Source organism: Ptiloglossa arizonensis, chromosome 8 (assembly GCF_051014685.1).
Source record: "Ptiloglossa arizonensis isolate GNS036 chromosome 8, iyPtiAriz1_principal, whole genome shotgun sequence".
In the NCBI taxonomy this organism is placed as follows: domain Eukaryota; kingdom Metazoa; phylum Arthropoda; class Insecta; order Hymenoptera; family Colletidae; genus Ptiloglossa; species Ptiloglossa arizonensis.
Window position 1 is genome coordinate 12571987 of NC_135055.1, and position 26792 is coordinate 12598778.

General features: G+C 38.4%; 1 protein-coding gene across 3 annotated transcripts in view; it reads right to left on the reverse strand.

Annotated features, from left to right (window-relative positions):
* LOC143150016 (nuclear receptor subfamily 2 group E member 1) overlaps positions 1 to 22920 on the reverse strand; it is a 33876-nt gene extending 10956 nt beyond the window's left edge. The window contains exons 1-3 of one of the 3 annotated variants that reach the window (XM_076318000.1): positions 22840 to 22920; positions 17192 to 17272; positions 16235 to 16396 (exon numbers count right to left, since the gene is read on the reverse strand). In XM_076318000.1, the coding sequence (XP_076174115.1) occupies positions 16235 to 16396; positions 17192 to 17272; positions 22840 to 22849 (253 nt within the window). In that variant the 5' untranslated portion in view covers positions 22850 to 22920. The remainder of the gene's footprint in view (positions 1 to 16234; positions 16397 to 17191; positions 17273 to 22839) is intronic. The other 2 variants (XM_076318001.1, XM_076317999.1) reach the window with 2 other exon arrangements.
* Positions 22921 to 26792: the final 3872 nt, after the last annotated feature.

The window sequence follows — 26792 nt, forward strand, 5'->3', positions numbered from 1 at the left end:
TAAGCGTGCAATACGATGACGCGCTTGCAATCAGCTCAAAAGTAAGGTGAGGCAAAATCCGCTTCGGGTCTGTTTGTTTTATCGACTAAATTGGCCGTGCATCGGAACAGGTACAAATATTATTATTTTCCGAGAGTAATAACTGTTTTTTCATCGGAGTATTTCCTGCTGGAGGAAAAAAACAGCGAGCGGTGAGAGCTTGTTTGCTTTGTAAGCAAACTTCCTCGCATCGTGTACGCTGTTGAGATATTAGACTGTGGAAATTCATTTTTAAAAGCGTACTCGTATTTTCTTTCTATCCCCTGTGAAATGTTCAATACAATTTTTATTGGTCTTTAAACGAACGATAACTGCTGAGAGCAAGTGAAAATTCAAAGGACGCTCGAATATTACTTATATGTTGCAATTAGCACACAACAAGGTGATGCATTTCACGCCATGTGCATTCGACTTCCTTGATTATTTTAATAATATTCTACTTTTTCACAGTAAACGATGTTACAAACTCGTCGATAAATTGCCAACGAGGAAAGACCGTCGTCGTTTGATACGCATCGTTGATAAAATACACAGGGTTTAGAATGAAGGAGCTTAGGACGTATTTTAAAGAAAACTTACAAAGTACATCAAAGGAAGTGTCATTGGAAAATTAAATTCGAAATTTTGTCCCCCTTTTATACGTCAATAAAACGACGTTATACAATATTAAATATTAAAATATTTACAGTACTGTTGAATCGAAATTACTCGTGGAAACGACCATCTTGCAAAATATGACAACAAATAATTCGTATAGATACGCGAAAAATGTACTCCTTGTTTTTTTATTTGCAATAAAAAAGATTCGTTTGCATATTTATTTTCCTCGAAAATAATTTATTTTCGTGTTTCGTCACGTTTCATTTATATTATACCTGCAATATATATGAATTGAATACTGGCAAAACACGAAGATAATAAAATAAATTGTTCAACATTCGTTGCAATTATTTGATTTCACAATACGGTTCAAGAGAAAATAAAATTTGTTGGGAAACAAACAGTAATGTCACTGTTATGTTTCAACGATACATGTGCAATTCCTTATGAAACTTCGATTTCAATATTATTTTGTAAGAACTATAAGCACGTTATTGTAATTTTTAGTATATAAAAGTATTACTTGTGAATATAGACAGTTTTCAAGCCTGAACAAAAGATTATCTTCGTTAAAACGACTCAAACGTGGAACTTAATGCTCTTTATTTCGTTTCTCTGAAAAAGGACGTATTCATCAAAAGAAGCAACAAGCAAGGATCTGAGTGTCGAAAAACGGACAGGTTACATTAAAGAAAGCTTTAAATTCCATGTCCTGTATAAAACGCAAAAATCTATGCACGGACATGTTTCATACGAAAAGGACTCAAATTTCATTCCTTGTAACGAAAAACAATGAGCAGAAATTTGTGCGTGAACACGTTCCATTCAGAGAAGTCTGTAATCCCATTTCGTACAATGACATATGACACGCAAAAATCTATGTATCGATACGACCTATTAAAAAAAGCTTGTTATCCTGTCCCTTATAACGAAAAACAATCTGGACAAATTAAACGCAGAACTTGACGTTCTTTACATCGTTAAACTGCCCATTCTTCCAAAAATTACGCGCATTTATAAAAAGGGAGCAACGTGCAAGAATCTGAGGATGGACAAATCTTAAAAAAAGCCTATTGTTATAAAAATTAACGTGGACGAATTAAACGTAGATTACAATGTCCTTTATATCGTTCAGTTTTCCATTCTTCCGGATACAATACTGATCCATCAAAGGGAGTAACGCGCAAGAATCTGAGGATGAACGAATCTCAAAAAAAAGCATCCAATCCCACCCATTGTAATAAAAATTAACGTGGACGAATTAAACGTAGATTACAACGTCCCTTGTACCACACAGTTTTCCATTCTTCTGAAAACAATACTGCTCCATCAAAAGGAGCAATACGCAAGAATCCGAGGATGGACAAATCTTAAGAAAAGCAAGCAATCCCACCTCTTATAATAAAAATTAACGTGGACGAATGAAACGTAGATTACAACGTCCTTTATATCGTTCAGTTTTCCATTCTTCCGAAAACAATACTGATCCATCAAAGGGAGCGAGAATCTGAAGGTGAACGCGTCCTGTTGAAAAAAGTGTGCAATCCTATCCCTTATTACAAAACACGTGCTACGCAAGTCGAACGCTTGTCGCGGTTTCGTTTCGTTCAGTTTGTCATTCTTTCAAAAATTACCCGGGCTCGTAAAAACGGAGCAACACGTAAGAGTCGATTGTTAGGACAAAGAACGACACTCGTCGTCGTCGTCGCCGCCGAGGAAGGAAATCCCCAATTTGATCCCCAATGTTCACGTCTCGGATGGATTCCATCGGTAGGGAATACGTAGGTATATACGTTCCTCTTAATTCGCCGAAACAATTTTTCGTTCGGCGTAAGGGGCTTAAGGGGACGATTTTCGAGTACGTGCGTACTCACGATCCGGACGTCGAATGGACGTAGGGATTAGGATCGCATGCGCTGGAATGGACCGCGCCCTGTTCCCTTTTCATCCACACACTCTCTCCCTTTCTCTTTCGTCGGGACTCGCTCGCTCGCACGTACATCCCTGGTAACATCCAGTGCACACAGAAGCCACGAGCCACCGTAATACTCGCGTGCCACGTGTGGTCCACAATGTGAGTTCCCACAGTTGAGTGGCGTCAGGCTATATACGCAGGACGTGGCCAGGTTAGGCCGCGTGGGCCGTAAGGCTTTGCGTTTTGTCATTCGTGGCGAGGGTGAGCGAGAACGCGAGCCTACGGGCCGTGACACGAACAGAGTAGGAACACCCGGTTGCTGAGAAGAGCAAGGAGAGGACACCGGTGTATTCTACCCCGATACGGGGAGACAGCGGTCGACCGGTTTCAGAAGGAAAAGGAGCAACAGAGGATGTGTTTTCCATTTTATTTGAAAAGTTCATACGAGCATTTTAAGTCTCGTAAGTATTATAAGAATATTTTAAGCGATATCTCAAGTGTTATAAGAAAATACAACGGAACGAATTCAAACAGATACTTGATTTAGGATCTAGATTTTATCGGTGTACTCTGTTAATCGTTTTCGCGGGTTTGCAGATACTTGTCATTTAGCGAGTTACAGGAGCTACTGGTTGTGGATTGGTAAGCATTGGATGAATGTAAACGATTGTAATTGGATTTCAAGTAACGACGAGGATCATGGTACGGGTTTGAAGAGGGAAGAATTGCATCGAATCAAGGGTTGCGATAGGGATTGATTGAATTATGGATTTATTCAGTTCTTGGAAATCGTAGAATCTCTAGACTCCTGTTTAAAAAGAACATTTTCGACGTGTACATTCGTTTTATTAAATAAATGTTTTTTCGTAAACGAAGCTTGCGACTACCGTGTTTCTTTGTTACTGTTTCGATTGTTGCTTCTGGAAGGTTGAACGATATTAAAAAGAAATGACAACTATTTCGTTACGATTCTGTACTGAACTCCAGCCAAATCCCACATAAATCGTACAATTCGCTAAACTATACTAAACTATACTCGTTCTGTTCTCGATGCACGATCGATTCCCTCGAATTGTCCAAACACGTCGAGTCGTTCGAACACAATAATCGAATCGATTCGTGCGAAGGTAACCTCCGAACGCTATAAAAGAACCGAACAACCTCTGAACGCGGAAGCAACGCTAACTCCGAAACTGAATTGATAAAACTAAGCCCGAAACGGGTAACGAGAATGTGAAAATAAAAAATTCTTCGATTAAAGGGAAATCCGGTCCTTGAGGAATCCGATCGATTTAAGCCGGCCAAAGAGGAGAGCACGAGCGTCCTCGAGCAACTAACAAAAGTAAAATAGCGAGAAACAGTGCGAAACGGCGCAGCGCGCAATGCAAAAAAAAAAAAGAAAAAGAAAAAAAGAAAAAAAAAACAAGCGGATAAGAAAGCAAGTGTACAAGTGACAGAAATAGCCAGAGGGGGACACGAAGCGCACGCGATGCACGTAACGCGGGAGGAACGAAATTTTTACCGTGTGTTGGAGCGCGTGTGTGTGTGTGTGTGTGTACGCTCGCGTGATCATGCGTGGGGTCGGGGCGCTCACACGGGTCATGGATCACGGGGCTCACACTCTGTATCCTGCTAAACGGTAAACCGATCTGTGAACATTTCAGCAGTCAGCGATCTCGAAGGCTAATCCTCGAGTGAGTGGGGTTGATACATCGACTACCACCACCATCGCCGCCACCATCACTACCACCACCACCATCACCACCACCACCACCACCACCACCACCGTCACCTTCACCACCATCACCGTCGCCATCAACGTTTCCGTGGCGTCGAGTTCAGCCCGATTGAAGGGGCGGGGGGCTCGAGGGGTCGAATTCGCGATTCGTGTGTCGGACTCGCGTGTAGGACGCGCCCGTACACGTGTTACCACTCCGGAGAGATTCATATAGAGCTTAAGTGTATACGGGCAGGGCCGTGCGTGTGTTGAACGAAAACTGGGAAGGGAACCGACCCCATGAACCTGTTTCCTGCCTTCTGGAAAATGCCGCGCCTGTTGCGGCGCGAGGGCACACGACTCGTCAACATAGCGGAAAGTTTGCAGGTGTTTAGCGGGTTCGAATACTGAGACGAGATTGCCGAGCAACGCGAGCAACCGTAATTTTAACTACGGAAATCATTTTACGTACACGTATCCCGGTTGTTTCGGCGAGATCGCGCTCGTTTTGTCTCGGGAGACTTCGACACCAGTCTACGCAAACATGGTCGTACCGCTGCAAACCGCGAGACGGTCATCGATTTCTTTTTTTATGGTATGTTTCGTTCGTGATTCTTTATGGAGTGTTATATTCTTTGGAGAAGCGTCGAGGTTGGTTCGAGGAAGGAAGGAAAGTGCATATCACTGCATTGTTGAGTTTGACGGGGGAGGGCATGCTGCGGGCGCTTTTGTGTGCATTAGAAACATTAACGATAGACATTGTTTCGAAGTTGAGACTGTTTTTTTAGAAATATGAGATTTAACATTTTCTTTGTTACGTTACAATTGTCACCGAATGCTGGAATTTACGGTGTATTATAAAATACGGAGGAGAATTTTTTAATAATTAAATTAGTTTGTAAGAAGTGTTATAAATTGAGTAGCGACAGAAGTGATTAGGTATTTAGTTTATAATGGAGAGTTAAGAGATTGTAGTGTACGTAGGTTAGTCTAAAGGGTCGTCATGAATTTTAGAGGCATACTTTACACCTCAATGACGAAAAGGTTCTAATAAACTTTTAATTGAAATAGTAATTCATTGTGAAAATGGTCTCTATAGTGTGCTTGTTTAGAGGTATAAGAAATTGACGTCAATTAACTGCTTCGTGTATGTTTTGTACTATAACTCAAAGTGATTGTTATCTTAAAAATGAATTATTTACGAATTCATGTTTATTTAAATTTGTTTCATAGTTTTTTAATATAAAGTATACTTATAAATGTGACACCCCTTTAGACTCACAGTGTATGGTACTCGATATTGCTCTTCGATAAAAATTATACAATATATGTTCGTATGAAAAGTAAAATTCAAGTTTCATAAAAATTTATTCTTGGGGTTGTAAAATCGAACTATTTCGACGAATATATGACTGCCCAATATATATGCTGTAATTTCCAACATGGAAACTGTACAAAAGAAAGAACTGAATAAAAAATCAGAATTACTGTGTTTTACATGTAACATGTAGATACGTTCCATGTTAATAGAACTTGATCCGTTGTCTCTTCTCGAAATTGTAGTACGATTCATGATGCGAGTAAGTATGTACATATGTTATGCAGATTAACGGGAGGGTTAGCGTATGCGACATGTCACATATGTATGTTTAAATGAGATGACCAACGATTAATGGATTGTCTGACAAGCTTATGCATTTAGTAGAACCGACCTTGAGATTCTTAACTGTAACGAAAACTGCATTTTCCGATCGTGTTGTCGTATACATACTATATACTCAAATATCATTTAAGGACCAATGGTACACTATGAAACGAAGCATCGATAATTTAACGAACATTTTAATTTTAATTTAATTATCGCGTATCTGAGGGTTGTTTAAATCCTTCAAAAACTATATAAAAGTTTATAACTCATCACGTATGCATATCTCTGATTTGAATCATTTCTGGAAAATATTCAACTATGTATAATTGAAAATAATCCGCGATTTGGATTTATTTCCAATACCAATCGTCACCGCAAATTTTTGTATCTACAACCCTTTAGGTTCTTTGCGTATTATTCTACATAATCGGTAAAACGATACGAACAAGTTATGACCACAGTACACATATACACGTGTTTCTCGTAATTCACACAACCCGTGTTGTTTCAATTTCTTATTTTTCGGCGCCGACATAAATTTCAAAACCATTAAAAACACAACAGAAATATTCGCAATAATTCTATCCGTAAAAATTCATAAAATTGGCCACCAATGCGAGTTCGATTCGAGCTGAACAAACCTAAACAACGATGAGGAGGCAACCGCTCGAATCCGGTGTAAAACTCGTCTGTTGAAAACGGGCTCTACCGTACCCGGTTACAGCGCCGGAAACCTTCGTTCGAATAGCTCTGGTGAGTTGCTGCGTTCGTCTAAAACGCATTAATCGCTGGATTCCTCGCGAGAGAGTTCTAAAAAGCGATCCGTCCGCGAATGAAAACGGCAATGTGTGCACCCTCGGTGCAGAAGCTCGTGGATGTAATTCTCGCAGTTACGTGAACCGTACCCGTGGTGCAGCTCCTCTGAGCGTTAGTATGACAGGTGACGATCAAAGCCCAGCTTAGCGCAACGACTCGTTCCGTCCACACAGATCGTACCCCGCCGCAAGAGGGAGAGCAGTAGCATCCAGGGACTGGTTCCATCTTCCTCTTTTCTACGGTGTGTCAGTCTGGCTTCGCGTGTTCCCCTGTTTCTGTCTCTCTTCCAGGACCCGCTTTACAGTTTACCGTTTATGTGGATGGATTGATGCTGCCGGCCGCGTGTACGGCACGCCTCGCTTCGTTGCGTTACCAGCCGTCCACTCCCACGCAACCCCCTTCCATCATTCTCACCCCTGTTCTATGGTTTTCGCCGTGTCTATCTTTCCTCGTTGTGCTCGTGGTCCACGAGACCACGTTTCCAACGCGGACGGCCGCTTGGCCGCAACCGTAACGCCGTAGGCTCGTTTCTTCCAGGTCACTCTCGCACGGAAGGTAGTTTTCTTAGAGCGAAAGAGGGTTGATAGCTATGGAATTTGTTGTCCAGATACGGAGAACAGCTATACAGACTTATTTTCGCGAAGATTGTGCCAATTGACAGTGAACATCGTTCCCGACACAGTGTGGAATCACAAGAAATTAACACTGTAGGCTCGTTTGTTCCAGGTTACTCTTGCATAGGAGGTTGTGTTCTTAGAGCCAAAGAGGGTCGATAGCTATGGAATTTGTTGTCCAGATACGGAGAACAGCTATACAGACTTATTTCCGCGAAGATTGTGCCAATTGACAGTGAACATCGTTCCCAACACAGTGTGGAATCACAAGAAATTAACACTGTAGGCTCGTTTGTTCCAGGTTACTCTTGCATAGGAGGTTGTGTTCTTAGAGCCAAAGAGGGTCGATAGCTATGGAATTTGTTGTCCAGATGCGGAGAACAGCTATACAGACTTATTTCCGCGAAGATTGTGCCAATTGACAGTGAACATCGTTCCCAACACAGTGTGGAATCACAGGAAATTAACACTGTAAGCTCGTTTGTTCCAGGTTACTCTTGCACAGGAGGTTGTATTCTTAGAGCCAAAGAGGGTCGATAGCTATGGAATTTGTTGTCCAGATACGGAGAACAGCTATACAGGCTTATTTTCGCGAAGATCGTGTTAATTGACAGTGAATAATGGAATCATGAGACATTACACCGGTAACTTGTCCAAGATCCAACCCAGACCACTTGCGGTCTTTCTTTTAGTGTTCGAGGTGATGAAAATTACGTTGATCGATGCTTGTATTGTTTCAGTCGATTCGTGAATTTTATTGAGAACGCATAATGTTTTCGACTCTAGAATTCAAGCCCTCGTCGATACATTTAATCGGAGTTAACAAGGAATTACATAACGTTCGAAAAGTGTTTTTACAATTAGTTGGGCTTACAATGGTAATATTTTTTAAAAACTTTTTTGAAACACATAATATATATGTCGTACTCCTATTCTCGACATATGTCTGTTTTTACCGGTGAATTCTTCACAGTTTCATTTTTAAGACGGGATTCTAATCGATCGAATGTTTTCAAATTTAAATTATGACTCTATCAATTATTATCCATAATTTTTTCATACATTCTGTATTATTTATCTACAATGACGATAAATTACTAAAATCGAGTACATTTATATATTCGAAGAACCGTGATTTCGAATGAACTTGAAATAGAAATAGATGGTATAATTAGACACTTGTACTCCGAGTATCACGATCGACACAACCGCGGAGAATTGGTCGTGAAACGTTATCATAAAACGTTATCGATGAATCGACCGGTTGAACTTTACGTTCAAATTTGTTGTATCTTTTGGTAGAATTGCATAAACGCGTTTCAAGAGACACTGACAACGAGACAACCACCGTGACTCAAATTCCAATCTTATTTAGAAGGTCGTCCCCAATTAGAGTGCACTCGAATGCGACGCGGGTTAATGCGATTTTAATTATTTTCTTCGCTATCGACGCGTGAAGCGATTCCACGACTGCTGAGAAGGTAGAAACCGAAGTATTGGAAATAATCCCGATTTTCTACTGGCGAAAGGGGCAAACACGAGGCGCGTCGGTTTAATTCCGGTTCAGAGTACTTTCGTACTTCCAGAAAGGGTGGCTTCGAATTATGAACGGAAACAAAGAGATTTAAACTTCGAAGTTGCGAGCCGCGATCGATTGGGCATGAAACGAGACGAAGTTTGCAGATCCAAGGGCCTCGCCCGATTTGAATGTGTACATTGGAAATGATGTTGACCGTACGGCCAGGCAGGAGCAAGGGGTTCATTATTTCGTTTTGACAAGTCAAGACTTGGCCTCTCGTGCCTTTGTACTCGAGCAAAAGGGAGGCATTGTTAACGATTTAGACGACAAAGTCTCGTAGCACGACCAAAGCCACTTTCAACAAGCTTCAGATGTAGAAACTACTGCTGGAAAGATCTAAGATGCGAAGTGCAACGATTCGAGATTGAACTGACTTCGCCAGCGAAGCGAAATAACAATTTGTGTGAACATTACACAATGGTCGTAGTGTCGTACAACCTATAGATCTTTGTATATATGACAACGGTGAACGTATAAACAAAGGAAGTATGAACTACAGAATCGGTGTCTAGATTCCAGTCGGTTTATTTGATACAATTTGTATATAATAAGATTACTGTAAATGTAGAGTGGATTGTTGCGGATGGTTTTTCAACCAATTGTCAGAAATATTGTTGAAGGGCAATTTAGTAGAGAAAAAAAATCAAGAAAAAAATAGTACAGGTCTTCGTGTATCGCAAGGAGCAGGAAACATCAATCTCGAGTTAAGTGGAATGTGGTACCATGAGCGAAAGAAACATAGATAATCGCTATAACTAAAACGTGTGAATATATGTGGATTGAAACGTGTGAGTGAATCGATTAAAACGTCCGATCCAATACGAACTGCAATTCCTTCTAGGACTTATCTTCTAGGACTTGTCCTTACTCAACATTTCCTAGCCTGACTACAATTTCGACTCTGTTCGTATCTTAATTGCACCAGAGGACTCTCTAACTGTGTCACTTAACCAAAACTAAATACAGAGACGAAAGAAACGGAGAACGAAGCAAAACGGTTTAAAAATTTTACGATAAGTTTAAAAATGATACTTTACAATAATTAAAAATGAAGTCTCGGGGTGAATACTTGTCTCCTGCGAATTCACAAAAGGAGAGACCTAAACTAAATACAGAGATCAAGGAAACGAAGAACGAAGCAAAACGGTCTAGAAATTTTACGATAAGTTTAAAAATGAGGTCTCGGGGTGGATACGTGTCTCCCGCGAATTCACAAAAGTGGAGAAAAGAAGCTGAAACTTCCCCCAAGAGCGAAAATCATCGACTCGAAGGAATATTCGGGAGCCCGGTACCAATCCTCTCTTTCCCTTTACAAGTTACAAATCCGACGCGGTAAGCCGTTTGGTAATCTTCTGATATCGTTTAACGCCATATTTCGCAAAATATACGGGCCTCGGAGCCGCGCGGGGCATTTCGTCGGCAAGGTAGACGGGCAGAGCAAATGACACCGAGAGGGATGAATTTCTGTTGAATGAGGAGGGTGCTGGTACAGGCTTGGTGTGAGGGGTTAGAGATCTCCGGGTTGTCAGGCGGCGGATGATTGCGTGCCTGCGGCGGCGCTTCGCGAAGCACCGCGTACATAATATATACCACTTACCCAGTGGTCACCTACGGTTTATGGGCTCCTCACAACGTTTCACGATACCATCTCGGTTAAAGCCCGCGATAAAATCGCGCGAATAAAATGGAATCTTTAAAGTACTGCTCGTTCGATCCGAGCGGTTGTCGGTTTCACGTCGTAGATGACACACGCGCGCTGAGAATCGAATTCAACTCACGAACGAAAATTTAAGGAGAATCTCATCTTTACGAGAGTATTGGCAATTGATTCGTGAGATTCTTCCGGTGAAAATGTGTTCGAATTTGACTTTTCATTATTTTAATTACAGGTTGTATCACGAATATGCAAATACCCGCGGGTTTTGAATAAGACGGTGTTTGAAGAGATTTTCATCGGAAAAACTTTGTCGATTTATTGATAATAGTTTCGCGAAGATAGAATGAAATGTATACAAATTGTTACGTCAATGGTTGACGTGCATCGATACGTGTCATCGCTTTGAAGTTTCGGACACCGAGCGCGCGTAACGCAACACTCGCTCGTTGTTGCTCTATCTCGCTCACTCTCGACGAATCCTGTTCGCTTTATATACATACTCCCTTTGTTTTCAAGCGAACCGGCGATTTAGATTTTGTCAGTTGAAAACGAAATTACTAGCTTACCGTCGAATCAATTCTGTTGAATAAATTGCAACCGGAATTTTATTTCGATACGTATAAGTGATCGAAAATTTTTTAAATTTGAGATCAGATCGAAATGTAATTCTGGTAATGATGTAATCATCGGTTTATTCGACGAATAAAGTTCGATTTTCTCCATTGTGCATCAGTGTGTTCTTTTGTTTTCTAAATGTGTAATATCTTACGATATACAGAATCGTTCAGTCAAATTTTCATAAAGAATTCGTCTCTATGTGATAAAAATTTGTTATCAGTGACAGAGCTTTGGGAAAATGTATCGAAAATTTATAGAGACTTTATCTTAAAGTAGAATAATCTTCCTAAATCTTTACATGTATTCTATGACATTCTAAATATACTACAAGTAGTGTTTGCGAAAAATTGAAATTATTAAATTTCAAAAATGTAGGTTATCGTGACACATTCGTCTTTTAAATGAACTCCGTACATAATAATGCGTCTGAAGTAAAGTTAACATTGGTTATCACCTTATACAGGTAGCTTTGTAAAATTGTTGTCAAAACATTTCGAAGTTCTTTCAGTAGTTCCGTAATTTCCAAAACTTGCCTACTGAAATCATCAAATTGACTACCAACGTTAGCAATTTCTAATTTTTTTCTTCCGATTTGTGTAACAAATCAATTAATTTTTAATCACTCCAATTACACTTTAGAATCCCACCCGAACAGATTACCATTTGTTGAACAATTTCCTCCGTGTGTAATTACATAAATTGTTCGTTCTGTCAACTTCTCTCTGATGAAACAACAACTAAATATTACCTAAAAAATGATCTCGTGATCAGACACCTAAACCTTGTTGCCCCCTCGCGAACGAATCTATTTTCGAAATTGATCGAGCGGGCAACTTCTTCTAATGATTTGTATCACGCACACACTGTCTGGCAGTTACATCTCTTGAAAATTACCTACATTACTTCTTTCATCCAGCATCGTAAAAACGTGGTAGAACCGACCCCTTCGTGCGCAGGATTCATCCCCGTTGATTATCTTCGCGAACTACCGCTAATTTTCAGGAAAGTAAGAGCGACCGGAGAAAGCGTCTCGCGACTAGCATATACTCGCGCGTCCTCATGAATGATGACCGTGAGAGTAAGAGAGAGAGAGAAAGAGAGAAGAGAGAGAGAGGAAAACGCGAGAACGAGAGGCTCACCTCACCCCGTGTGGAGTCTCCTTAACGTTAGGAAGCTCTGCCACTAATTGAATCTCCTCTCTTACTCGCGTCTGAAGCCTCAGCAACCGCTGGGAACCGGAGCACCCGTCCTGCATTAAGCACCCCCGACACCCTGGGCACCCTCATCCCCATCGAGCGGTCTGGTCCGCCCCTGGCTGCTTTTCTCTTTCGATATGTACCTCTGCCTCTCATCCTTCTCTCTTCGCCTTGCTCTGTACCTTCCTTTGAATATGTTCCGTCTCTCTTTATCTTCCTTATACCTTCTTCTTCGTCTTCTTCTTATTTACCTCCACCGTGTACGTACTCGTCTCTCTATTCATTTGATTTCGTATCTTTTTCATTCTCGTTCGCTACATCCTTTTTCCATAAATCAACGATAGCTTCGAATTTTCGATCCGGTACCTGTCGTAGGTTGCTCGATATGTTTCGTCGTTCGATAAGAAACGGAGCTATTAGGTTCGTTGTTTTATTTGTTGAAAGATGGTAACGTTGTTCGATGAATATGTTTGTAGACTTATGTAGATCCGTCGACTCGTTCGTATATTTACAGTTGTTCAAACGTTGAAGCGTCGTAGTATTTTTTCACAATGGAAGAAACGACGAAACTTAACGAAGAATCTAGTATCTGGAGTACTTCTGTTATCGTTCTGTTTTATTCAGATCATTTTGTTTACTCAGTTCACGCTACGCGATTTACATACTTTAACCTTTTTCGTTCGTCTGGTTATCTCTGGCTGCCTTACTGTTTTTGTTTCTTTTTTTTTAATATACATGTTATTGTTAGTGTTTGTATTTTGTTTCATTTATCTGTTTCGTTTCCATTTGGATCCATCGCTTTGATTTATTCAATCATTGTTGTTTGTTTATCTTACTCGATGATGTTGCATTAGAATTTCTCATATCTTGGTATATAGTATAGTTGGCCATTTTAAGCGGATAATATAGTATAGTGTGAGATTTATGTTAGGAACTTTAACACGATGAATAATTCGGTATTAAGTGCATAAAACCGATGAAAAATCGTCAGATTTCGTTGCACAACATTGTACAATACGAAAGGATTAAAATGCATGTATTATTAGAAGTAATAATTCATTTTGGAATATGGTAAAATATTCAAAAACAATGCGAACGAAGTAGTGACAACTTAGAAACTTTGCTCAGGTGTAAATATTTACGGCAAAATTGTATTAAAGTCCTACACCATAGAATAAATCAATTTCAACGCTTAATATTTATAAAAGTATCTTTTTAGTGTTTCAAAAGTGGAATCTAAAATCTTTGAAAGAAATTTCAAATTTTTCTGAATTCAAATATACAGAATATAGTGTTTAAAGAAATCATTTTTCGATTGTCACTGTGCTCTCTATATATTTAATTTTGACACTATATCTATTGCACAGTAAATTATTGAATCGTGCACGATTTATTATTTTATTTTATTTATGTTTAATTCCGTTCTAGAGTTGATACCGAACAAGAATTATATATAATCGTGGCGGAGTATTCGGTTGAAATATCAAACCAGGATTACGTGTATATAGTTGTATACTTCTCGATATCAAATCGGATTTGCCGTGCCACGCGAAATACAACTCTAAATCGAAACTTCGAACCTTTTCGGTCCGTGGAAAGTACCATCACCATTTTCTTTATCCGTGATAAAACATTGTCGAACGATGGAACGAATAACGGCAGTCATTATTGTTTAATTGCGATTCACTCGTTCGTAATTTTGAAAGCAACACGATGTTTACGTAACACCGTACAAGAAAAACAATAAAATTTACAGTAAATAGACGTTAATTACTATTCAGCCCGCGATGGAGGACATAATGTAATGCCGCATCGAAAGGAGATTACGAGTTTTCGAGCGATTAATTAATTAAATGGAAATGGTCGGCAACGTTTATCGAAGGGCAAGTACGCTATCGATTAAAAGTTTTGATGCATCGGCATCGTCTCGAATTTGTGAAAAGGGGCGAGACAAAGATGCAATTTTAAATTTTGACAAAATTTTGCTAAAATTTAGCCACGCGATCGATGAATTATTACAGAAGGGTGGTTTGAATATAAGCGAGACTTTATTCAATTTTTCGAACGAATATTTTGGCTAAGTAATAAAGAATTATTTTTCTAAATAGTATCTTTTAACTTTTGCAAATTTATTTTGGTTAGATGTGCTGTGTGCACCGTGAGGAACTGTCGAGGTCCAAACACGAAGTAACAATCAAGTGAGAGATCACGGAAAAATGAAACGTGGCATGATTCTGCCAAATCGTTATTAAGTGCTCATATTCAAGTTGCTTCTGTTGAAGTCTCCCACATTGTCGATTAATAGAGACACGTGTAGAACGATATGTGATAAAGCAGGTTGAATCTGACGCAATTTGAAATAAAAATTGAATTGTTTTTAATAAACTTATTTACTTATCTTTATTAAAGATAATAGTAGGTGTGCAGGAAAAATTTGGCAATATATATTCGAATCAAATTCATCACAACTCGATACTAGTACAATTTCTTGGATTACGATTGAATAATAATATTTGTTTCTAATCCTGTATTAGCGAATTAATGATTTGAAGTAAAACTTACATGGTACGTAGAATAACATTCTGATATAATCGTGCACACTTTCTACATTTTAGCAAATGCAGTTGAAATGTAGTGGAGATGAATGCATAAAAATAATAAATTTATAATGAAATTTAAAAGTTATTTTCTGTGAAGAAGTTTTTTAATTTTAAGAAACTTGTCCAAAATAAAATTAATGCAACTGAATAAATTGTTAACTAAAGAATGCAATCGTATTAATTTTCAACTGAATGCAATTGAACTTACGCCAATGGAAAGTGCAAGATACAATATTATGTCTAAAGATCGAAAGAAATTTCAAAATTTTTTCATGTTTCAAATTGAGTACTCCTTTTGACAAATCAGTTGTAAAACTAACGACAAACAGTCTTCTAGTTGAATTTGATTACTGTTTCACTAGGCCCATGAGAACGTTTACTTAGGAGGGTTTGTCTGACCCATAGCTAAAGTCACTACTTTGTGGTGTATTTGTGGTTCGAGCACCTTTGACCCATGAAACCGTAACTAAATTGAGAAAGTATTTGTACTCTGTCGTTTCACGTGTCCGTCTGCTCGAAATTCGAAAATTTAAGACGCCTCTTCAAAAAATTATTCCTTTTTCAATAAAAGACGAGAAAAACCCCCATTATTAAATACACTTCTCAAGTGTGTTCTACTTAATTCTCTACTGTCATGGTCTCTCGAAAAGAAGCGTCTTTAAACGTGAAAATAATTATTTTTTATTCTCTTAAACGTTAAATAAAAACCAGAATATCAAAGTTGAAAGAAATATTATACTGAGCAAAAATTCATCATGACTTTAATTTACACGTATTTAGACAGAATTGCTCATCTTTTATTAATTACTAATTAGTATTATTTCCAATTACGGAGAAATAAATTTCATTTACTGCTAACTTCTTCAACGATGAATTATTTTGTTTAAAATTCACAAAAATTCAAATGCTTTATTGATCCGTAACGTTTATAAATTTTGCGAAAATAATGTCGTTATACTGTATTATCATAAAATATTATATATAAAACATATTAGTACAAATAATATGTAGTTTTCTAATTACATTATTTCTCATATAATATTCGTCTTCTTTTTCTATTGTACGATTTTATCAAATTATTGCGAATCAAGAAAAATAGGGGGTAGATTTTGCTCGTTGCTACTAAATTTAACTGTAGTGATAAAAAAAAAAAGCAGTAAAATGAACGTTTACTATACGTGATACTTTTGATCTTACGACGACGTATAAAGTTTTACATAATTTCTATCACTTACCGTCTTTGTTCATGTTAGCTGCGAAACACTTAGCAAGACGACAAGCACGGCAATGGTTTCTGTGTGTTTTGTCAATGGGGCAGCGCCCTTTCATATCATCCTGCCCTTTGCAAATGTAATCCCGCCTATTGTGGATGCTCCTCTTGAAGAATCCTGAGCAACCTGAGGATCAATGAGATCATGTGCGTAGTATTGTGAAAATTCGCGTTAACCTCTCCAGGGATAAATTACTTTTTGCGCAACGGACATGAGTTCAAACTGATACTGAATCTTGATACGTATCAACTTTGTAACAATTAAACAAATATTTCTTCAGAATCTTAGCGATTACTTCTATGTTGCAATATTTCAAATAATTCACACACTAAACGTACACGTATGTGCCAGTATCCTTGAAGAGGTTCGATATTTATACATTAGTTTACGAATACAATTAGTAGTAAATTATGCAGACAAAGTTTGGCTAAACAGTTCGCTAGTATTTTCATTAGTGCGTGTTATGATACGAAAGAAATAAAATGCAGAATGTAAATAGATTAAAAAAATAATTTCATCCATCGAATGTGTTAACGAATTCTCGTGTTTTAGAGAGAAAACAATTACGATATTTCGGTTAGAAATGTTGCGCTACGTATTTAAAAAAGTTAAACTTTAAACCGCTCTGCTGCCATTAATTTATCAAAATCGACTAAAAAATTACATTTGTTTTGTACGTCCGTAAACCGAAAATTCAAATAAACAACAACGGTAAAATTATTGTAAAAGTTATATAAAGGTTAATAGTTTCTTGTGTAAATAAGATTATAACAAGTACTCTTCTTTAAACGTGTTTGTCTTCCATTGAATTATTTTTGTCGTTCTACGTGGAGTGAGATCAAAATGGAATCGTAATCAACGAGTCTGTTATTAATTATTAGAGTTTCAGAGAACACTAAAATACAAAAGATTAGTAATTACCGTCGCAACTGTAGATGCCGTAGTGTTTTCCGGAACTACGATCACCGCATACATTACACGCAATATCAAGTAATCTGTCTCCTGCAACAGAAATTAACTTCACGGTTAGTTAACTGACAAACGAAAGTAGAACGTTGTGCAAGCGTCAATAACATAATTGTTCAATAATCGTAAACGACAATTCCCATACTAAGTTCCCGTACAATTGAAAAGAAAGACATATCAATCGACTAAAAGTGACAATGTGTATATCTTATCGTTCATTGGACTCTGTTTATCTTGATTTTGTCACTACGAGCAGATGCAACTTAGAACGCAACAAATTTCTCTTAAGGGGGCATATCAGGCATATATAGTAGGTCGCTCAATCGGAATTTTTTTAATAGAAAATTATTACATGTATCTCTTTTCAGTTTACGTTATTTAAAAATACAAACTTTAAGGATGGTATACAAGAAATGTTTTTATGAGAAATATTAAAAAATGGCGGCGGAACGTCCATCACCGTGAGGGCTTGTTTCGAATGTAGCGTTTTGTGGTGACTGTTGTAGCGTGTGCAGGAGTCACCTGAAGCAGAAAGAAAGAACATCCTCTTAAAATACAATAAATTAACCGATCTTTGTCATAGTCGATTTCTAATATATCGTTTCTTCGCAAAGTGGCGGACGTTTGAACTCGAGGCTAAGGAAGCCTGTAAAGAATTCGTACGTTGTTCGACCATGAAATAAAAACACTCCAAAAAAAGATCCCTATGACAAAGACTGCTTTTCATGTAGAATAAGCTTGCAAGAATTCAAACGAATAACTTTAGACGATTTCTACAATATTTTTGTCACGCGTTTCAACGATACAGTGTCGAGAAAAAAGTGAATGTAAAACGTGTAGAAATTTTTTCTTTTTTAACTTACATCGAGTCCATCCACTTCGGGACCATAAAGCAAGCCCCCTGCAGACTCTACAGCCTCTAGAATGTTTATTCTTACTTGTCTGTGGCAAATTCTTGCATCTTGTGTCGCACAATGGACTCAAAGTTCGACTTGACGAATCCAGCGATCGTCTTTTGCGAGAGTTATACTCATAAACGTGTTCCACCGTAGAAATTTTCATGTCGTGTATACTCTTTAATAGAGATGATACGTCTTCGTTGAGAACTCGGATAACAATGAAGGCTGTTAATTCGACGAGTAAGTTCTGAAGTGATTCTCCAAATCATATTGTTCAAGCTTCCAAAACGTGAAACCACCAACATACAGCTCCAACAAACTGTCCAAGGTCCTCGTATATTTGTCGAATAACTTCTAAGACATTTCGTGGTGATTCCTTATAATTGAGTTTGTACAATGTAATCCAATGTTACATCATCACCGTGCTGTCAATGACTGCGTAGCTTCAAAACGTTTTTCATCAGTGATTCTTCGTCCATAGAACGAGTAGCAGTGAAAAGTTGTCCAGATTGTATTTTTTGTCGTCGAATCGTGATATTTTTTTAATACTTTCAACACTAGATCGTCGGTAGCAGCGTCGACACCAACGTATGTGTGACACGGCTCTCGAAAATCTTCAGGTGACAATTCTTGCAATCGTTTCTAACCGTGTCGCGTACGAAATGAGTCCAACGCGTACATATTGCAGTTAGATAAGGGTTTCGAATTGTGATAAGACACCAAGAAACCGGTTATTTGTTCCAAACGTTCGAATCGCTCGAGGAGGATCGAAAGTTTCGCGTTTGTAATTAGATGACTCCGTAAATTTTCAAGAAACGGTCTTAAAACTTTCAGAGAGTATTCTTCAATCTTTTAAATGTGAAAAATCCTTTAATTGTGAAATAAAAGGAATAAGAAACATTAATTGCGACTTCTCGAAATTTGCAGTCGTATATGCCCCCTTAATTCTTGAGAATATACAGTTTTTACTTATTTACGCAATGTGAGAATTAACGAAAGCGTTGCAGTGAACATTTACAGTAGTATTGACTCGTATTGTCAGACACGGGCACAATATGTTTCTATTTTAAAATATTGTAAGAAAATATGAACGATGACTCCCTTTACTCTGATACGATAAAGATGAGGCAGTGTACGATTGAATATTTTCGGTACACGTCGAGTGAAAATTTGTTGAAATGTGTAATTAAATAAAACGTACTCGTCGCAAAGTATATACTGCGTGCACGATACAATAAATTGCTGATAAAAGTTCGATTTTCTAATTGAAATTTCTCAACGTTGTACGGAAAATTAATATAATGAAACGATTTCGTTTATTACCTCGTTGGTTATAACAAATTGATTTACGTGTACGCGTCTGACTTCGGAAGGAAATTACTATACTTGGCATACGTTCTATGTACAAGTATTTAAACGAAAGGATCACGTTTACAGAATTGTTTCTTTTTTATACTTGCAGATTTTATTACGGCTATTCTAAACTTATAGTAAATAAATTAATAACATAGAAACATTGAATTACTCGTCTTATTTTGTTGTATGAATGTCCTGCCTGGTATCGTACACTATAACAAGTGTTTTTCTTTGTCTAAAATCAAGAGATCCACAAATCCATAATTTGGACAATCAATATAATTCCAATCAACAAACGTTAAATGAATAGACTTAAGAAAATTCAAACATTATAATTTCCTTCGTGAAACTTTGTCTTAAAGCAGAGTTTAACGTTTTTCTCCCTCATACTACATCAATTGTGCAATAATGAATGTCACATAAAATAAATAAAATATTTTTTCCCCTGAAAATTATATGTAATCCACAATGACGTATAAGATACTTATATCCATGATCGACCGGTGTAAACATACTTATACTACTTAAATTATTACACTAAGTTAAAACGAAACGTCACATTTTGCAAATATTATAACATTCGGGGTAAAGAAAACAAAAATATCACGAGATTACTCGAGTCAGCTGCTATCTTTGTGAATGTTAATAACTTGTACGATAAAAATAATACTTGGTTACAATTTAAAAGAAATACGATCGTCTCGGTGTGCAAATCAACGTTGTATTTAATTATTAAGAATGATTTTCTTTTTATTTCTCTTTCGAACAAAGGATTCGGGATACTGTTCGCGCACCCTGCAATTATGAGAAATATTTCTGATTATAAGAAAATAGTTTTTTATTTCTCTTTCGAACAAAGGATTCGGAATACTGTTCGCGCACCCTGCAATTATGAGAAATATTTCTGATTATAAGAAAATAGTTTTTTATTTCTCTTTCGAACAAAGGATTCGGAATACTGTTCGCGCACCCTGCAATTATGAGAAATATTTCTGATTATAAGAAAATAGTTTTTTATTTCTCTTTCGAACAAAGAATTCGGGATACTGTTCGCGCACCCTGCGATTATGAGAAATATTTCTGATTACAAGAAAATAGTTTTTTATTTCTCTTTCGAACAAAGGATTCGGGATACTGTTCGCGCACCCTGCGATTATGAGAAATATTTCTGTAGAGGGAATACGGGAAACTTAAAAAGTTGGCAGAAAGACGTGTCCATTTAAGAAAGCGAAGCGGACCGCAAGAAGAACTCGAGCGTTAATCTGTTCTCTCCCTTTTCGGAGGAACCCTAATCGCCCTAATGATCCGCGGCAAGAAAAACACGGCCATGCCTAAGCCAACCAAAGCTTCCGTTTCTGGCCTGGGGAACCAACCACCTTCTTCTCACACCCAAAAACCTACCAACCTAACCCGATCAGACGATCTACTTCAACCCCAACAGATTACCTCCTTCGACGTATACACAAACACGCACAAACACACTCACACCTGTACACTATTGTCTTATATATCTTACACGTCGATTAGGTATAAACGGCTCCAGTAGACAACGAGAGCCTCGAATCCTCTTCGGTTTGTTCACATTTGATGTTTCAAACTGGACGACACTGAGCGTTCTTCGAAAAAGCATCCAACCTTTCCACGCACCGAATCAACATAAACATTCTCGATCGGACGAAACAAAAATTGAACTTACGAAGCTTCATCTTCTATTGGATGTTCGAGAATATTACGAATCGAATTAATCACGTTTGACGATTATTACGGAACGATGATATTGTTTGTGCGATTGAAGTGTACGTACGTATGAGAGTCATTTATGACGAAAACTCGAAGAACTTTGAGACACGAATTTAAGGTATTTATAATAATCGGTAGAAAATATCTGGTAAATGTAGATTTAAAAATTTGACAAAATTAATGAAATTTGATGAACAAAAAAATATAAAATGAATTCAATACGGTTCTTGTAGACAGGAAATTTGTTGCACACTTTGGTAATTACCGTGTGCTCTTAATTTATTTTCTATTCATAAATTAACATGTGTATAAAAATAAATATAACGCTTCGAGTTTCGTTTCTTATTATAAACATGAGTCTGTGTATAAAAAAATTCACATTCGTGAGTATATTTAATGGAAAAATATTCGCAGCACGAGCATTCCTGTAACGTGTAATTTATCAACTTAAAATCACTTATCATTTGTATCGAGAAATAATTTTCCTTAACGCGTTTCAAATTACAAATAAATTCAATCACTGTAGTACAATAATTGACCCCGAGTAATTTTACACACGCGCGAAAACCTTCGTTAATAATTCAAAACAGTTACCAAAGAAATCAACGAACAAGATCGAGAGAAGAAAAAAAATATCAACATCGTTCCGACGTAACAGTAATCGCGTACCTACGATTTAACTACAATTTCAACGCGTTTCTACAATAAAAAATATATCCAAAAATGACCACAAATGAACCTTGACCCCGCTCAAATCCCCCAGAAAAAATAATTCATTTAAATCACTTATCGTTTGTATCGAGAAATAATTTTCCTTAACGCCGTTAATAACTCAAAACAATTATCAAAAAATCAACGTAACAATAATCGCGTACCTACGATCTAACTACAATCGAACGATTAATTTCAACGCGTTTCCACGCTAAAAAATATTTCCAAAAAACGATCACGAGTGAACCTCTTGTCGATCAGTTCCCCCAGAAAAAATAATTCATTTAAATCACTATATAAATATCGTTTGTATCGAGAAACAATTTTCCTTAACGCGTTGCAAATTACAAATAAATTCGATCACTATGGTACAATAACCGACTCGAAAACCCGAGTAATTTAACACACACGCGAACCTCCGTTAACAACTCGGAACAATAACCAGAAAAATCAACGTAACAGTAATCGCGTACCTACGATCCAAGTACAATAAAAACGATCGATTAGCGTTTTCACGCTGAAAAGTATCTCCGAAAAACGACCACGAGCGAAACTCTGGTCGATGGGGTCCCCGAATGAGGAAATAATTGAAAAAACCACCGAAACGTTCGATTCGTTCGCACTCGCGAGGATCGTCGGCGTTGAATCCCGAATCGAGCGACGATCGGTGACCGGTTACGAAAATCGCGACGAAAAGGAGAAAAAAAAAAAAACAAAAAAAAAACAAAAAAGAAGAAGAATCGTCGTGAAAACGGCTGCGAACGAACGAGGCAAATTAAAGTAGAGAAACGTCGGTCACTGTACACTCAGCACGTGCCCGAGGAGGGGGTGGTGGTGTCGAACCAGCCCTGCGTATCGGTGGCAATATAAGCAAGAGGCGCGCCTTATCGAACTGACCTGTGCCCATCCTTTGCGGCTGATCAAAAGTCGAGCATCCCCAGACGGACAACCGGGCTGGTGGTCGTTCCGACACGCCGAGGGAGTCGCGCGAAGTCCCGAAGCGTTCTCCGTGACGGGGTGGCTTCGAGCCTCGGCGTACCTACTCATCTCGCCGGGAAGGGCGTACCCGTGACCGCGTTCGTGTTAGTGGCCGTGTCGGTGTATGCACGATGCGTCTGTCCGCCCGTGTACGCACATACAGGGGCTGCTGCCCGACTGGCTGTCGGAATTACCCATTTCTCCTGACCGTGGCCATACTACGTGGAATCACGGGTCGTTCTTCAGCAACGCTCGACGTGCCGCTCGGGAGGATGGTGGGTGGTTCCACGGGGCTACGGGGTGGGTGTGGGCGATGCCTAACACACGTACGGAACTTCCTAAACGGCCGCGAGTCGGCGTAGCTGTGACTTCGGCTCGTCGGTTCGGCTAGCGATGGCGTCGAACCGCTCCTGGTACCGAACTCCGTTCCGGTACGATACGAGGTTGCGCGTTGTTCTCTTTTGCATCGTTCACTGGGAATCACCGACTTCGAGGAACTCGATGTAAACAACCTTTGGACTGGATTTGGATTTTACGGTGCGAGGGAAAGGTACGAGGATCATCGAAGAGGGTTGGTTCGAAGTTGATTGGAGTTGTGGAGGATGTTAAGCAGGTTTGGTAACTCGATGCTTGAACTAATGGTGTCGATAGATGATTGTGTACTGAGGTTTTCTTTGTTCGTGTTTCGAGAAAATAGATGAGTGAAAAAGAAGGAATTTACGAGATTGATTGTATTCTCGACCTTGGAGAAAATAGATGATAGAAAAAAGGGAAGTTGTGAAATTGATTTTATGTATAAAATAGAAAAAGTCATAGGTATTTTGAAAATATACTTTAGAGGTTAAAGTAAATTTCTTTGTAAAAGTAGCCATTTTGACTGGTTGGTAAATCTACTGTAGTGTTAAGAAGAAGCTCGAAGGATTCTATCGGAAGAAGAATTATTATTATAGAGCACCTGTGAAGTAGATGGAATTTAACAATCCTTCTAATTCGATCGCGCGAATTGATCTTTTGTTTTACTTTTTTCTTTCTATTGCGTAAATTTTATCTTTTCGAAAACGAAGCGATTATTTCTCGGCAATTTGTACGGCCATGAATTATTTAATACTCGAAATAAACAACAAGCGATCGAACGTGCACTAGATATCCGTGTTAAAAAATATCGTAAAATTAACTCAACGAATATTCGAAAAATTTGATCGAGTTCCCAAGTTGGCGAATTACGCGTGAGAATATTTTCAAATCGATATACATATTGGAAGATGTACAGTATATAGTACAGTATTGTAAGAAAAGCAGATCGTTCATTGTCAGATATATTTTACAGTCAATACGACGAACAATATTCTTTTGTAAGTTTCCAAACATGAAATAATCGAGATTGATCACTGTGAAAACATGAACGACAAATTTAATACCACATCTGTTTACAAGATCAAAGTCACTCTTCTATCTACTCGAACTATGTTCGAACAAGTTTACTAAAATAATTACATGCAGTATTTAGTAACAAAACGATCAGTATTGAATCGATACTAAATTATTGGAAACTGTTCTTCGAGATCGATCGTTTCGAAACCTCCCCCGTATACACCGATTCAAAGATTCCGATCAGATTTCATATCAGCGTGAAACTGTATAACTTCCATCCGCGAGCAATCGTCGAATTTTTGCACCACGCGGTTCTTTGATCGCTTCCTCCGTGAATAACACGAAAAACGAAAAAATTCTACCCAACAACGTGGCCAACCCCATTTGCTCGAGTACCGCGAAACCGAAGTCGAAGCCATCGCTGCGTACAGCTTCGGTCAGGCTATCGCACGTTGTACACCACTTCGTCGGTGTGGCTGGTACGTTGACCTAGAAGTGTGGGGTGGTATAGACGAGGAGGGGTCAGAGGAAGGTGACAGCGGAATAGGTGGGGAATTCGAGCGGGCGACTAGACGGCCCGCGGACTTGCTGGCCGAGTGGCTGACGCGACTATAGTGGGGTAGTGCTAGTTAGCCACGGGAAATACGGGGGGCGTCACCGAAGGCCACGTTGTCAGACGAGCGTTACCACCGTGTCATTGGTCGACTCCACCCCTGAGACGGCACAGGGGTGCAGTTCTATGTAGCAAGGGGTGATGGGCGTTTCCAGCACGCCCATTCGACGAGAGAAAAGAGCCAGGATCACAACGACCAACCGGTGCTTCGAGATTAGACCGACGTCGTAGGTGGCTGCTGCCAGGGATGCGTTTCCATTTGTCGATAAAACGGTACGTGAGTCGTTTCTTCCCCGTTCGCCGGCCAGGGAGCTAGGAGAGGGTGGAAATCGACATGATGGTGCGAGCTGCGGTTTCTGTGAGAAAGAAGGGATGGTAAATTGTCAATGCAAAGATACTCGGTGAGCGACACCCCACCATCCTCGCCCATCCACTTCCTACACCACGGCAACGTTACGCTTTGATTCGAGGAAGTTCCATCGAGTACGTGACATAGATATCTTCACTTTTTTTTTCCTTCTTTCACAGGTGGTCTGGATCGGGTCTCGAACACTGTGTACATATTTTTTTGTCAAGCCATTGCTGCGTACACCGAACGTCCGAGGAACGAAAATAAATCTTTGCTTTGCAATTATTTCACGTTTATCCAATGATCGATATCGAATTGAGCGTCTTCGCCATGGCTATCTTTTCATTCCAATTTAAACGTCGCGAATATAGAAATATTAATTGGTGATATTAATTAAATAAATATTAGATTTTAAAGGCGATTTAACTGAAGTGAAACGTGTCGATTGTACGCTCGTGCGTAGACAAACGAACAGTTTCAGCGAAGATAAATCAGTAGATTTAACAATGTTTCACGGGAATGCAAATGATATTCGGAAGGCGGTATACAATATATGGTACTGTATGTTGTTTAATTATATTCTTGCAAACAACGAGGAAGAAAAGTATCGGTACAACCGACAAGTGGGAATAAAGAATTGTATATTTCTACATTAATAATTATATTTAAATATGTATAATTGTATACTATCCGTAAGCTTCAGAAGTTGATAATAATTAAAACTTCGCAAAAGAATATTTCTTTGAAACAAAAATGTTCGTATACAATTATTAAAATACAACTATTGGATACAAGAATGATCTTTTTGTTGAAGAACTTTTTCTAATCTACCAGCCATAAATTCCTAACTAGATCAGGTACAATATTATTTCATTTTCTCCCTTAAAAATGTCTAAGATTTTGTCGACTCTCTTGCAAAACTTTCTTTCCAAATATTTAACTATAAATATCTCCAGCATATATTCTCGAACATTAATGAATGCAATTTCAACATACAAGAAAAATACTATATTTGATTACTTATGATAAACTGTGTAGCACAGTTAAGTACTATCATCGAATATTAAACGAGGTACAATAATCACAAATGATAACGACCTGAATGAAAAATGGAATAGATATATCTACTACGTAAAAGAATATGTCACACGACCAAGGAGGGGGAGGTGGTGCTCTACATACAAACAAAATATAGAATAGCCATTTTACCTTGTGAGAATTGGGTCATAAGATCTGAAATACCGATCGTGTAAAATATCAATGATTTTAGAGCGACCTCTTCGTTTAAAAACTCTAAGAACTATGTACATTCACCTGAACCATCGAAGTCGGTCACGTAGTTTTGCAGATTATGGTATCCGATTGCATAACGATGGAACGTGTTGCACCTCTGACTTATCTATATCACTGTTAGATACAGGATGTCTCTGAAAGATATGTACAAGTGGACATCAGATGATTTCTCATGAAAAAATATGAAAGAATTATTTCATAAAGAGTCACCTGATATGGTTATACATATCTTTTAGGGACACCCTG